This window comes from Pollachius pollachius (genome assembly GCF_949987615.1).
Source record: "Pollachius pollachius genome assembly, chromosome: 11".
In the NCBI taxonomy this organism is placed as follows: Eukaryota; Metazoa; Chordata; class Actinopteri; order Gadiformes; family Gadidae; genus Pollachius; species Pollachius pollachius.
This window is the reverse complement of record NC_136944.1, coordinates 9,734,934-9,748,076: the sequence shown is the minus strand read 5'-3', so window position 1 is coordinate 9,748,076 and position 13,143 is coordinate 9,734,934. Positions and strand designations below refer to the sequence as shown.

Sequence of the window (13,143 nt, the reverse complement as noted above, 5' to 3'; positions counted from 1 at the left end):
ACCTACTAAAAACATTAATAGAGCACATGAACAGCGCAAACAAATTAGTAGCCTGATTTAAAACAGAAAAAAATATCATCCATCAGAAACGTTATACATCAAAAAGATCGTATTCCTCGGCTGACTTCTGAGCATCTCCCGCCAGTACCATGGCCAGCACGATCAGCTGGGAGAGGCTGACGTCACATCCACATGCTCCTTCTTCTTCTCAGGATTATTTTAAGAAGGTCTTAGTTTTCTTTTTTATGAGACACAGTGTAGATTTTTTTTTTTTACCGTTACAATATTTATTAGTTAGTATTTCTGGCCTTGATAACACAGTTCTTTCCACGTGATGCAACATCGCGCACTCGTCGACCCAGTGTTCAGATGGGCCCTCCATAACGCTTGCCGACTCCGTGGATTTGGGGCGCAGAGCTCTCCGGCGAGCTCTTTACCTCATACGACAGGGGGCCCTGGATCCTTGGAGATTTTTGCCCTTGCATTCTGCATTCCGATATTGTTTTCTTTCTCGTTTGTTCAGTAATTACCAGAATACTGTCAGTCAGTGGCGGTGGGTCAATAGAGGGCTCAATACGCGAAATAAATCATCAAAAATAAATAGCGTTTATCCACGTTTAATTATGTGATATACCGTAGCCTACTTGACGCTGCCAGTAACCATTTGAATGCATCTGAACGTCAATTCTTTGGGCTAGGCTTGTTATTGGTCATTTGAGATAAAGACTTCCTTCAAGTCAGGGGCGCCGGTAACAATGAAGTCTATGTGAGGTCTATCAAGCAGAGACGGCTTTTCATTGGCGCATAACAATTTCGACATCAGGTCGCCCATTTGTGCGCTCCAGACCAATGACATTGTTTTTCTTTATTTTTTTATCACCACATCATTGGACAATTTAGCGAATCAATCAAATAGGCTACCTGCCTCAGCAGCATTCGCGCAACACAACTAGGTTGAGATGAGATAGATAGCTAACTAGCAGAGAGTTGTAAAAGCATCTAACTGCATTTGAAATAGACCTTGAGACTCACAAAATTGGATGCTATAGGACATGATTTGCCTCAATATCATAATAACTACCATGGGTCAAATAGCAATGGCTGGTGGAATGGCCATAAAGTAGGTTTGTATATGCATATCCTGCAAGTCCGGATGGAGGCAATGAATCTGAATGAATTTTTAGGTAGTGGCCATCCTCAAAAGGCACCACAATACAGGAAATCAAATCTACCAAATACATTTTTTTCTGGGGGAGGACCGCCAGACCACCCACAAATGTAATCGCCAGCCACCACTGTGTCCAACCCCAACACATCCTTTGCCGTAGAGCTATTTAGTTTATTAATGATAGTATGTACTTTTTACTGACTGACCTCCTTAATTAGGAGAAGCTTTGATTGCTCAGACTTTGAAGTCTGTGATAGAGTTGCTGGTTCAAAATTCTCAGCAAGGTCCGACTGAATAAAGGAATTGTTTAATTAATTTGCAATAGCTGAAATGTTGTATAGGACAGTGATCACAATTTGACTCAATATCAGAATAACAACTATGGGTCAAATAGCAATGGCTGGTGGAATGGCCATAAAGTAGAAATCTTTCTGTCCAATCATCTGAATCTATCTGAATACCCCCCAACCATTATACATTGTTTTAGTTTATTTCCCAAATGAATGTTCTTCTTGGTTATTTATTTCTCTCTGTGGAAATGTGTATGACGTAATCCACTGTAGTGTTCATGGAAAATAGTTTAATTGAATAGTTTAATTGATTCAAATCAGTTCATTAACAGGTAATAAAGAATTGTAGGAGGTTTTTCTGGCTTCATATTCTGAGTGGTTCCGCAACCTTGCAGTAGGCGGCGACTCCCTTCAAGACAATTAGAGGTAATATATATAAAGGCACGTAGCCTAATTGTTACGTTGGGGATGATCTCACACACACTGTCCTCGGAAAAGGTCTCTCTCGCATACTGTATGCAACGGAACGGTTATACGGTAAGATAATGATCACAATGTTAATTTATAGGCCTACAGGCCCCTTATTGGCTATAAGGACCTCTTATCACGATGGGTCAACGTTTTTTAATTTAAAAGTTTATTTTTTAAATGTATTATCAAAGGGTCCGATTAAAATGAAATGAAAGAAATTGGCCGAGATCACAAAAATAATATATTTCTAAAAACATTGTCAAATGCTGACAATTTTAAAAACAAAAACTTAATGTAAGCTAGTGCACCCATATGGATACAGCCTGCATCCGAATAGCATTTTATCAAACTTTCTCCATTTGTTTTGTCTGCTTATTATTTCTTTGATCAGCGCAAGTCGGTTGGATCTCTAAACTCAGGTGGATGCAGATCCCGTGCACAGGTGGCGCTGACCCCCTGCATTGGTGCTTCGACCCCGAGAGGCGTCGTGTGTCGCTTGCGAACGACCGTACCCCCACTCCGCCGCCTTCACCCTCACACACACCCGGAGCCATGGGCCGACCCAATCGCTTCAAGACCACCGTGACCGGCTCTAAATCCACTTTTGCCAACCGACACGTGGCGAGCGGACCGGTGGGGGTCAGGTGCAGCAACGGTAGCAGTAGCGGGGGGAAGGTGGAGGGGTCTGAGCAGGGAGAGAGGGCATCGCTGGGCAGTGGGAGCCCGGGGAAGGTGCTCGTGACAGGTGGAGGGGGATACTTTGGCTTCAAGCTGGGGAGAGAACTCGCGAGCAGGGGGATGAAAGTCATCCTGCTGGATATACAAACGCCCCAAGCGGATCTTCCGGATGGAGCAGTGTTTTATGAGGTTGGTTGTGACGAAAGATTTCTTAATATTGAACAGTGTAAAAAGAATAATAACCCAAAAAACTTTCGTTTATTACTTAAAGTTGACATATAGCCATACACATTAGATATGTAAGCCTACTCTGAAATGTGTTGTTTATGTGAAGTATAATGTTATTATAGCTAATATTTGTTCAGAACAATATGCATTTTTTCACGTTTAAATAACATTTAACTATGTTTGGAAGAATTATGTCAATGCTATTCAAATGAACTTTTATTGATGTGTAATAGACTATTGGCAGTGTAAATAGCATACGTTTCATCGAAACTTGCTGTGTATGCTGTGATTGGTTGAATTACTGTGTGTGTGTGTGTGTGTGTGTGTGTGTGTGTGTGTGTGTGTGTTTGTGTGTGTGAATATATGCGTGAGTGTGTATGTGTGTGTGTGTGGGTGTGTGTATGTGTGTGTGTGTGTGTGTGTGTGTGTGTGTGTGTGTGTGTGTGTGCCAGTGCGTTTCCTTTGTGCACGTCCTGGTGTGTGTCTGTGTGTGGGTGTGTGTGCGTGTAGCCGGCCTTAACTTGCATTGGCTAATTCTGCGTTGTGTTTACAATGAGCCGGGAGACAACTGCTGCTTTGCCACGAGAGCTTTTATTTTGTGTGGGAACACATTAATCTAAACGTCAGTGCTGTCCGTCTCACACTCTCTCTCCAGCAGGGCATCTCTCAGACTCCCGAGCATGTTACATTACAACATCTGAATTAACATGCCCACTAAACAAATGAAATTAAACAAAAATACAAAAATAAATCAAAGGAATAAAAGGATTCTTGGTGAAATATTACATAACTATAAATACACTGGTTACATGCGCTGATGTGTGTGGGGGACCAATAACTTAGTGAACACCAGGACCAGGTGAATGATCCACCCCAAGCAGCAGGTGCTAAGTACCTGGGGCGGGGCCCTGATTCAGGTTACCAGGGCCAGACCCCGTGCCACTGAGCAAATGGGATCATGTCTTGTATCCAGCTCTCACCTTAATTATACGACCATCGATGCTAACGCACCAGGTTGCTTGAGCCACTTAATACACCTCACAACCTCACCTCCACCCGCTCCACAAACAACCTGCTGTCCTCAATAAAGTCGAGACATTTAGAGGAGGCTTTTTATTCCAAAGTGACTTCTGATGAAATAGATACGATAAGGGGCTGGTATACGGGCCTGGGGCATCTTGCTCAAGAACGACTACAGGCCCACTCTCCCTCATAGTGGACACATGTCATGATTAAAGGGTGTCAAGACGAATATGTGAGCCTGGTTTTCCTTATATTAAGGGGCATCACATGTTGGCCATTAACAATAACCATGACTGTAGAATAACATAAGGACGGTTCTTTTGTCACTTTCAGGGGGACATCCGGGACTATGTATCGCTCTTCAGGGCGTGTGAAGGAGTGGAGTGTGTCTTCCACACAGCCTCCTGCGGCATGTCTGGTCCAGAACAGGTTAGGGAGTAGCGATGTTGACTCACTATTCCAGGATATGAATGGATGTGGAGTTTTTAGGATTTCTTATGATTGTTTTTACCTTCTTTTGACGAAGCTGAGGAAGGAACTCGTTGAATCCATCAACGTCAGCGGTACAAACAACATCATCAATGGTAAGAAATCAGACCAAAGCAATCATGTTTTCAACACACATCAAATGATGATATATTGAACATGAATTAGTGGTTGCTATTGCACATTTATTGTTTCAGTTTACATTGCAATCTTGTGGGATTCATTTTTGCAGCAATCAAACTGATATTTACATATATAAATCAAACCTTGAAGAATATGCATAAGTGAAGTAAAAGCATCAGGCGGGGTACCAAAGTAAAAGTGTGTGGCCGCAGCATCATGCACGCAGGATAATTCATATCCTTGGCTGTATTTTGCTCTCCTTGTGCCTTGTCCTTCACAATTACAATCATACGAATATGAATGTGCCTTCTCCAATGAATTGACCTTTCCATGTTTTCTAGTTTGCAAGGAGCGAGGCATCTCTCGGCTGGTGTACACGAGCACCATCAACGTGGCCTTCACGGGCCAGCCGATCGAGGACGGGGACGAGGAGTCCCAGCCCTGCGCCCCACTGAACATGGTGAGTGGGTGAGTCCCAGTACAACATCTATGGGTTTGCCTGCAAGGCAAAATAATGCATCTAAACCGTGTGAGTATGCTTTCTATTTCAGTATTTAGACCACTACTCGAGAACCAAATCTATTGCAGACCAGATGGTCCGTGCAGCCAACGGATGCGGGCTAAAAGGTTGGGGTGCATGAAACCACCATGACGAAACTTTTTGAATCATGTGATATGCTATTATTGTAATGTTTTGACCGCCCAATTACACTCTACACTTCATGCGTCCATTTCCTTAAAAATGTCCTTTTCCCGCAGGGTTTGTGTGAGCCGTTACTTGGTTAGCGCAGTGTAAAAATACAACTCACTTAGAGAGTATTTAAATGTGTGCTTTCTGCAGCCCATTTAGAACCTACATCTGATAAAGAGCTAAGCTTGACTGGAGATGAATTGACTTTTTGGCGGTCTGCGCTTCATTCATGGGCTACAATTCATTACCCAGCAGCAACGCCAAAACAGAACAGCTGTTAAGCCTTTATTTCCTTTCTTTGTGGCAACTCTATACCTACTCACTGACTGGTCTCGCTAATGTATTCAATTATTCTAAAAACCTGTAGACCGGGTTTCGTTCGACTATATATACGCACACACACCAGTCTACTGTTCCAGCTTCGCCCGCTGAGGATATGCTATTCATGCATTATTTAAATACGCTGCATTAATTATTACACGATTTGTGACATAGATCTTGGATATAACATCTAAAAGGGTTATATAAAACCCTCTCCGGAGCTGTATAGATTTCACCTGGCGTGTATGGATTTACAATCCTCTGCCTTTACACCTTTCTGTGTGTGTTTGTGTGTGTGCCTGAGTGAACAGATATGTTTGAAGTTTTTTTGGTTGTTGTTAGTTGCTGGTTGAAAATTAAAGAAAACGTCACTGGTAAAAAGACTTGTTCTGCGCACCATTTGCTGGAAGTTGCTGTAGCAAAGGTTAATGTACATGTATGTAATATGCCTTTGCATCGACAAAGGATTGTCAATGGAGATCAAGGATAGAAGGAAAAAAGATAATTTTAAAGAAAGTGGGTACTTTCCCAGAATTATCTGGTAAATGATCCGCTGGTAGCAACTCAGCTCTTTTTTATTCATTATGAAAATATGGACGGTGAGCAGTCCAGTGTCGGAGGAACAGAGATCCGGAAGGGAGTCTAGTTGCTGAGGAGCTCTGTGAGATACTGAGGGCAAGGGCGTCAGGAATCTGGGAATCGGAATCTTGGCCATTTATTTATGTTCATACTGGAGCCTATCCAGGGTTCTGCCGGGAAGCCCTGATAGGAATGCAAACACATAACTTCCTGTTTCCCAATGTAGATTGAACAAATATTTCCGGTTAATAAAACGGTTCGTAAATTGTATTATTCTTCTCATTTATGTTGAGCACAGGTGGCGGTCGCTTAAGAAGTTGCGCCTTGCGTTCCTCTGGCATCTATGGGCCCGGAGAGAGGAGACATTTCCACAGAATGATGGTGAAGAACCCCCACAGATAAACAAAAAAACAAAACAAAACAACAAGACACATTTCAACTCATGTCTTATTCCATCCCAGTTGACGATGGGCTGTGGTGGCAGAATGTAGGTTTGCCTGGAGAATGTACATTATTAATCAGACGTTGGCAGGTATCCAGTTGCTGTCTGTTCTTTCATCCCTGTCTGTTTTCTGGTTTTCTAGATGGATGGGGGCGGGGGGAGGTTGAGGAGTGTAGGGTTTGGACCGTGATGGAGCCCCGGTTCTGCTTGTGTTTTGTTGTTTGAGGCCAATGACTTCTTGGTGGAAAATATAGACATGTATTGTAATGAAGTGTACAGATAGGGTACAGATGTACCCTATTTTTAACGCATACACCCCCTCCTCTCCATCCCACATAATGACTTGTTATCAATCTCTACCCCTTCCCTCTCCTCTGTTTCGCATTTTGCTTTCTAGAAGACACTTTCCGCCAAAAGCGACTTACTGATAATTCGAACGCCCTAGTCACCACTACGTAATCCTCCTCTCCTCCACCTCTCTGCAGGAGAACCTGAGACGTGGGTTGATAGGCTTCCAGTTCGGTGAGGCCCGGGCTAAAATGAACTGGGTGCACGTTGACAACCTGGTGATGGCGCATGTGCTGGCGGCTGAGGCTCTCACAGCCCAGAAACAGGGCATAGCCGTGAGTGACTTAATGCACCTAGCTGCCTGACCAAAACCTGAAAGAAAGAAAAGTACAACTGGGCCATACATTCAACACTACGGAAATATATGTGTGTGTATGAATGAATGAATGGATGATTCATCTTTATTTTCAGTTTTTTTTTACATTTTTGGGACCAATCCACTGCAGGATTATAAGACATTTTAAATCAAATATATAATATTCAAATAGTAATGATTGTAAACATTGGCCGTACTTGTAGGTATAGGTTGAAACACATGTTGGCCTATTACCCTGAGAGGAATGCAAGGTTGGAGTGAGCTGTGTTTGTGTGTTTGTGTTTGTGTGTGCGTTTGTGCATGCGTGCATCCGTGTTTGTGTTTGTATTGCCCACTTTTAATGGACTGGATTTTTCTTCCTCTTTCAGAGTGGCCAGGCCTATTTTATTAACGACGGTGTGTCAGTCAATGTGTTTGAGTGGCTTAATCCATTGGTAAGTAACTATTCACTCCTACTATTTAGTCATTGATAAGATGCTTTTACCAAAGTGGCTCACAGTAAATTTAGACACAGGTCATTGAGGGACAGATAGGGGGTCATGACCTGTTGGATATCAGGATGCAGACTGCTGACCTTGGTGATCCAACTCAATAACCTTTGGCTGGAAATCAAACACCCAACATAATCAACAAGCTGCCATCAAACTTTATCAGTATCAATGTATTATTGAGGAGTCATCATTTTGTTTTATGACATGTATCTGCCCTGTTATCGTTGCAGTATAAAATGTTTGGTCACAGAAGACCGATGGTTCACCTGCCAGTTTCACTGGTCTATTGGATAGGTAACTACTTTCTTGACAACCTTGTTTATTTGCCTGTGTGTCTGATTGTCTTTTTAGTTTTGTTAGTTCATTTTCTTTTTTTGATATTTGTTTTTTATTATTAGTTTGTTATTTTTAAGCAAAACTGTAAGACTTACATGTGTATTTCCCCCCTGTCAGCCACCATACTGGAATACCTTCATCTAGCTCTGAGACCAATTGCTGAAACCCCGCTTCTTTTCACAAGAAATGAGGTGAATACACTCATTCAAAGCCAAACACAACTACCTCACTAACAATGCTTAATTTTCTCTATTTATAAAGGTAACTATCTTCACATGTTGCAAAACACCCAATGTGCTTGTCTGTGTAAGGGACCATTGTTCTACTTATTGACACATTGATCTCAGGTGAAATCCGTTGGTCTATCATACCTGCTCTATAACCTATCTAGTCAAACAATCAAGAATAGACATACCACCGCTATTAACATTGAAAATTGTGTGATCCTCTATTTGTTGGTATGTGTGTGTTTGTGTGTGTGTGTGTGTGTGTGTGTCTGTCTATGCATGTCTGTGTGTGTGTGTTTGTGTTTGCGTGCATGTGTCTGTGTATTTGTGTGGGTATGAGTGCACGCAGTGACACATGCAGGCATGCACTACATCTGTGCATGCCTGCATGTGTCACTGTGGGCACGAGTCTGAGTGGAGCTGAAGAGTTTAGATTAATCCCTCAGTCTCACAGCTTTCCTCTTCTAAATGCCAGACTCTCTCCCCCCTCATCCATTAATTATGCAGAATTCTAAAACCAATTAAACTATGGATAGATAGGGAGTAACTGTTTATGATCGTTAGGCGCTGCTTGGTTGGTCTCAGCTAATGAAATACCACCTTTCTTAGGCGTCATGCAGATACAGATACATGAGGTATCTTAACGAGGGGTGTTATGACACGACTGTGGTGTAGCTTGACACTAGAACATTAACGGTAACATTTCTAAACACCCTAAAAAGACCATATTAATAAAGGGACCCGGTTGGCGACAAAGCCTCGGAGGGCTTCATGAATGTGTGATGAGTGGGGAAACTGTAGCTGGGACTGCTGCTCTGAACCGCGCGCAATGCGTTCTCTAAGACATCTCCTGGCTGTTTGCTAGGATATCACTGTTTGCAGCATGAATAAAATATAAACTTGCTTGGGCCACAACGGAAAGCTTGTGACGGACACGAAGGGTGTGAGACAACTTTGGTGTGCAACCGACTTTATCTTCCAAATTTGAATTCAGGCTCGAATTTATGCTCCTCTCCCGGGAAGGGCAAACAAACCAGTAAATGTATCAGCAAGGTAGAGACCGGGCAGAAGAAACATATGCCCAAGCCTGTCAGACAGGCCAAGGTCCCGCCCCAGGGTGACCTGAGTCCTTGAGTATCTGGCCTGTCCACAGGCTTCCGCCAGTATGTGTTAACTTTCCATTCAGTCACCCAATCCTGAGACAGTAAGGAGATACAAGGCCTGATGACGGAGATGCTGCAAGGTGACGTGAGGGCATTTCTAAGCTGAAGGCCAATGGATTACAAATTTATTAAATGAATGAAATTGAAGGTGCTATGTGCTCGTATAGGGGGCTTTTGTTGTCAGGAATTAATTAGTGCTAAAGACGAAATAAACCTTTCATAATGTAAGGGTTGAAGAGGTTGAAATGCATGTAAAGGGTAACATTCTGTCTTTCATTGTGTTACCGTGCCTTTTATGCAGTTACAAATTTTACGTAGTCATCAAAAAAACTGAAGCATTTAAAAATGTGTGTCATTTTTTCTGACCAATCAAACAATTACATTTAAAATGGCTAATTTACCTGCAAATAGGCAATTAAAAAATCATTCCAATCGATCAGCTTGATCAATGTTTCCAGCGCGACTTGTGGCCCCCAGATATCCCTCAGCTAATCCAGATCCATAAATCTCACCTGACGCCAGGTGAGGAATGTCGCTGTGAGCCACACCTTCAAGATCGACAAGGCCCGCAGAGAGCTGGGCTTCTGCCCCAAGCAGCACGACCTGGGGGAGTCGGTGGAGCACTACGTCAAGACCCAGACGCTGACCTCCGACCCCTGGGACCTCAGCCTCCGCTGGAAGTTCCCCACCTCATCTCACACCTTCGTCCTCCTGCTCTTCATGCTGGGTCTCAGCTTGGTGCTGATTCTGATGTAGTGATGGCAATCACAGACCACCAAACGATCAATAACACATGTTCAATGGCCAACATATGTCTCTCTATAGAGGAAACATGGCATCTGTGTAATCCATTTGAATTTAAAATGCCGAATTAGGGGATTCATTACATTTGGAGTTGTGGAGAGGAGGGATCCATCATTTAGTGTCCATTTATTTCAGGGAGTAGGTAGAAGGACTTGAAGTCAGTGGCACTACGTTGACTTCATCTTTTGGAATGATGAGCTGCATTTTGTGATTTGTTGTGATCAGATTGGGCATTTGCATCTCAAAATCATGGCTTTTGTTGTTATTGATGCATGTATCAATATGATTGAAACCATTAAGAAATCAATATGGATTTGCTTGAATTTGAATATTTTTGCAAACTAAATGTGAAAATGCTATGCCGATAACAGTAATCAAATGTTAATATCAATAAACATGTTAATTTGAATGCTTCACTCGCTGTGTTTTTTTTTATGTGATATGCATGCAACAGTGATATTGAATATAATAGTGATATTTGCATATGTCTCATGTACCCAAAATTAAATAACAAAACCTGACGATTATGGCAATCTAGGAGCTTCAATGTGGGCTACTAAAACAGTATATGTCATAGAAAATGTATTTTGGTAAAGCTATGATTTTTTTATTATTAGCATAGTATGATATCATGATATACAATTTCTAATAAGTTGTTCAGTATAGTGTGACAGAGAGATATAAGCTTCCTTCCAATGCCGGTTGATTGGGGGAGTTATTATATAATGGACATCGTTTAATGACGTTTTATCCAATGTTCTGTTCGACAACATGTTCAATTTGTATCCTGAAAAAATAACTGGCAGCGGTGGGATTCGAACCCACGCCATCGAAATGACTGGAGCCTAAATCCAGCGCCTTAGACCACTCGGCCACGCTACCACAACGTGGCAATGAGATATTATCAAATAATAAACATATAGCTATATACCATATAGTCGTTCAACTAATATTGGCGCAAATCTAAATAATAATAGATAGTTTGAGCATATCATTATTTTATATAAGTTGTAGTACTAACTGTCATTATTATCAAATTGTTGTTTTAATTTAGTCTATTAAATTGTATTTCTTAGTTAATCATTACATGTACCGGTATTCATATTTACATGAAATCATTATGAAGGCCTTGTTTTCTGTTGGCGGGTCGCCACCGTGGATATGACAGTTGCTATGCAATTGCTGAAAACACAGCCATCAAATTACGTCAGTTCTAGGAAACGTTGACATAACTAGAAAATGCATTTCCTGCAGAGAATGAGGTGATTGCTGTAGTGCAAAGTGAGGTTGAAAATAGGTTTTAATAAGACACGTAGTTTAAGACGTAAAGAAATGTTTAATGTCTTAAATCAAGTTAAGGGATTTGAAGTTCAAAAGTCTAAATGGAGTAAACAATGTTAATATGCACACCATCTAAGAAAATGTAAATGGTTGGAAACAAATAAAGTGACAGCTAAATGAAAAGCCCAAAGCATTGCTAAAAATGCAGAAAAGTAAAATGAATTGAACTGAAGAATCTGAAAGGTCAAATTAATTGCACCTGGAAGCTGAAGTTGAAAACGGACTGACACTGAATTACATTACCTGAAGAAGCAAAGTGCTGAAATACATTGTTACAAAAGCTGGTAGCTAAACTGTAATATTGTCAAAGCTGGAACATAGTCACCATCACCAGTAACCAGAGGCATACTGGTGAGCTCCGTCGCAGACTCTGCCTCTCCCACAAGACCCACTCTTTCCGGTGAGCTCCTGTTGCCTTCCGGTTCCCATCCCATTACCGCCCTCGTCGACTCAGGGGCCGACGAGAGCATCATGGATCGGTCCCTTGCCCTTCGGCTGGGACTCCACCATGGGAAACTACCGTCGCCGATCTCTGCCAGAGCCCTGGATAGACACGTGTTTGGGAGGGTTACTTCCCAAACCAATCCTGTGCACATGCTCCTACCGGGGGGTCACAGGGAGACCATCCGGTTCATGCTTCTGCCTACCCCCAGCCAACCTGTCATCCTGGGTCACTCCTGGCTTCGTAGGCACAACCCCAATATTGACTGGTCTACCTGTTTCATCCGGGAGTGGGGAGTGACCTGTCTGCATTCCTGCCTTAAGACGCAATCACCGTCGCCTTCCCCCCTCGCTCCTGCTCCAGCCTCAGACATCTCTGGGTTCCCTGCAGTCTACCATGACCTGAGGGACGTCTTCAATAAGGCTAAGGCTACCTCCCTGCCTCCTCACCGTCCCTATGATTGCGCCATTGATCTCCTTCCGGACACTTCACCCCCAAGGGACGTTTGTACTCCCTCTCTGCCCCCGAGCGACAAGCCATGGAGGAGTACATCCGGTCCTCCTTAGCAGCGGTGATCATCCGACCCTCTTCGTCACCCGCTTGGGCAGGTTTCTTCTTTGTGGGCAAGAAGGACAAGTCCCTATGGCCCTGCATCGATTACCGAGGTCTGAACGACATCATTGTAAAGAACCGTTACCCCCTTCCACTACTCTCCTCTGACTTCGAGATGCTCCAGGGGTCAACGGTGTTCTCCAAGCTCGACCTTAGAAATGCTTACCCTCTGGTTCGCATCCGAGACGGAGACGAGTGGAAGAAGGCCTTCAACACCCCTACAGGTCATTACGAGTACCTGGTGATGCCCTTCGGTTTGACCAACGCCCCGGCAGTCTTCCAAGCGCTCGTCAATGACCTTCTGCGGGACATGTTAAATAAGTTTGTCTTCGTCTATCTGGAAGACATCCTGATCTTCTCCCGCAACCTAGAGGAACACGTCACCCAAGTCCGGTCGGTTCTCCGCCGCCTCCTAGAAAACTCCCTGTACGTCAAGGCGGAGAAGTGCGAGTTCCATGCACTCTCTGTCTCCTTCCTGGGATACATCATAGCAAAGGACAACCTGCGGATGGATCCTGCCAAGGTCTCTGCTGTCACCTCCTGGGTCCCCCCGGAAACACTCA

The 13,143-nt window shown here is 43.1% G+C and overlaps 1 protein-coding gene across 1 annotated transcript; it reads left to right on the top strand.

Moving 5' to 3' along the window:
- Positions 1-2,352: 2,352 nt before the first annotated feature.
- Positions 2,353-10,137, top strand: sdr42e2 (short chain dehydrogenase/reductase family 42E, member 2; the record flags this gene model as incomplete). Its single annotated transcript, XM_079745631.1, has 11 exons — positions 2,353-2,796; positions 4,192-4,287; positions 4,385-4,442; positions 4,809-4,927; positions 5,019-5,094; positions 6,357-6,439; positions 6,986-7,123; positions 7,533-7,598; positions 7,886-7,949; positions 8,109-8,182; positions 9,904-10,137. 11 exons carry the CDS (start codon positions 2,353-2,355, stop codon positions 10,135-10,137), a joined length of 1,452 nt encoding a protein of 483 aa, XP_079601757.1.
- Positions 10,138-13,143: the final 3,006 nt, after the last annotated feature.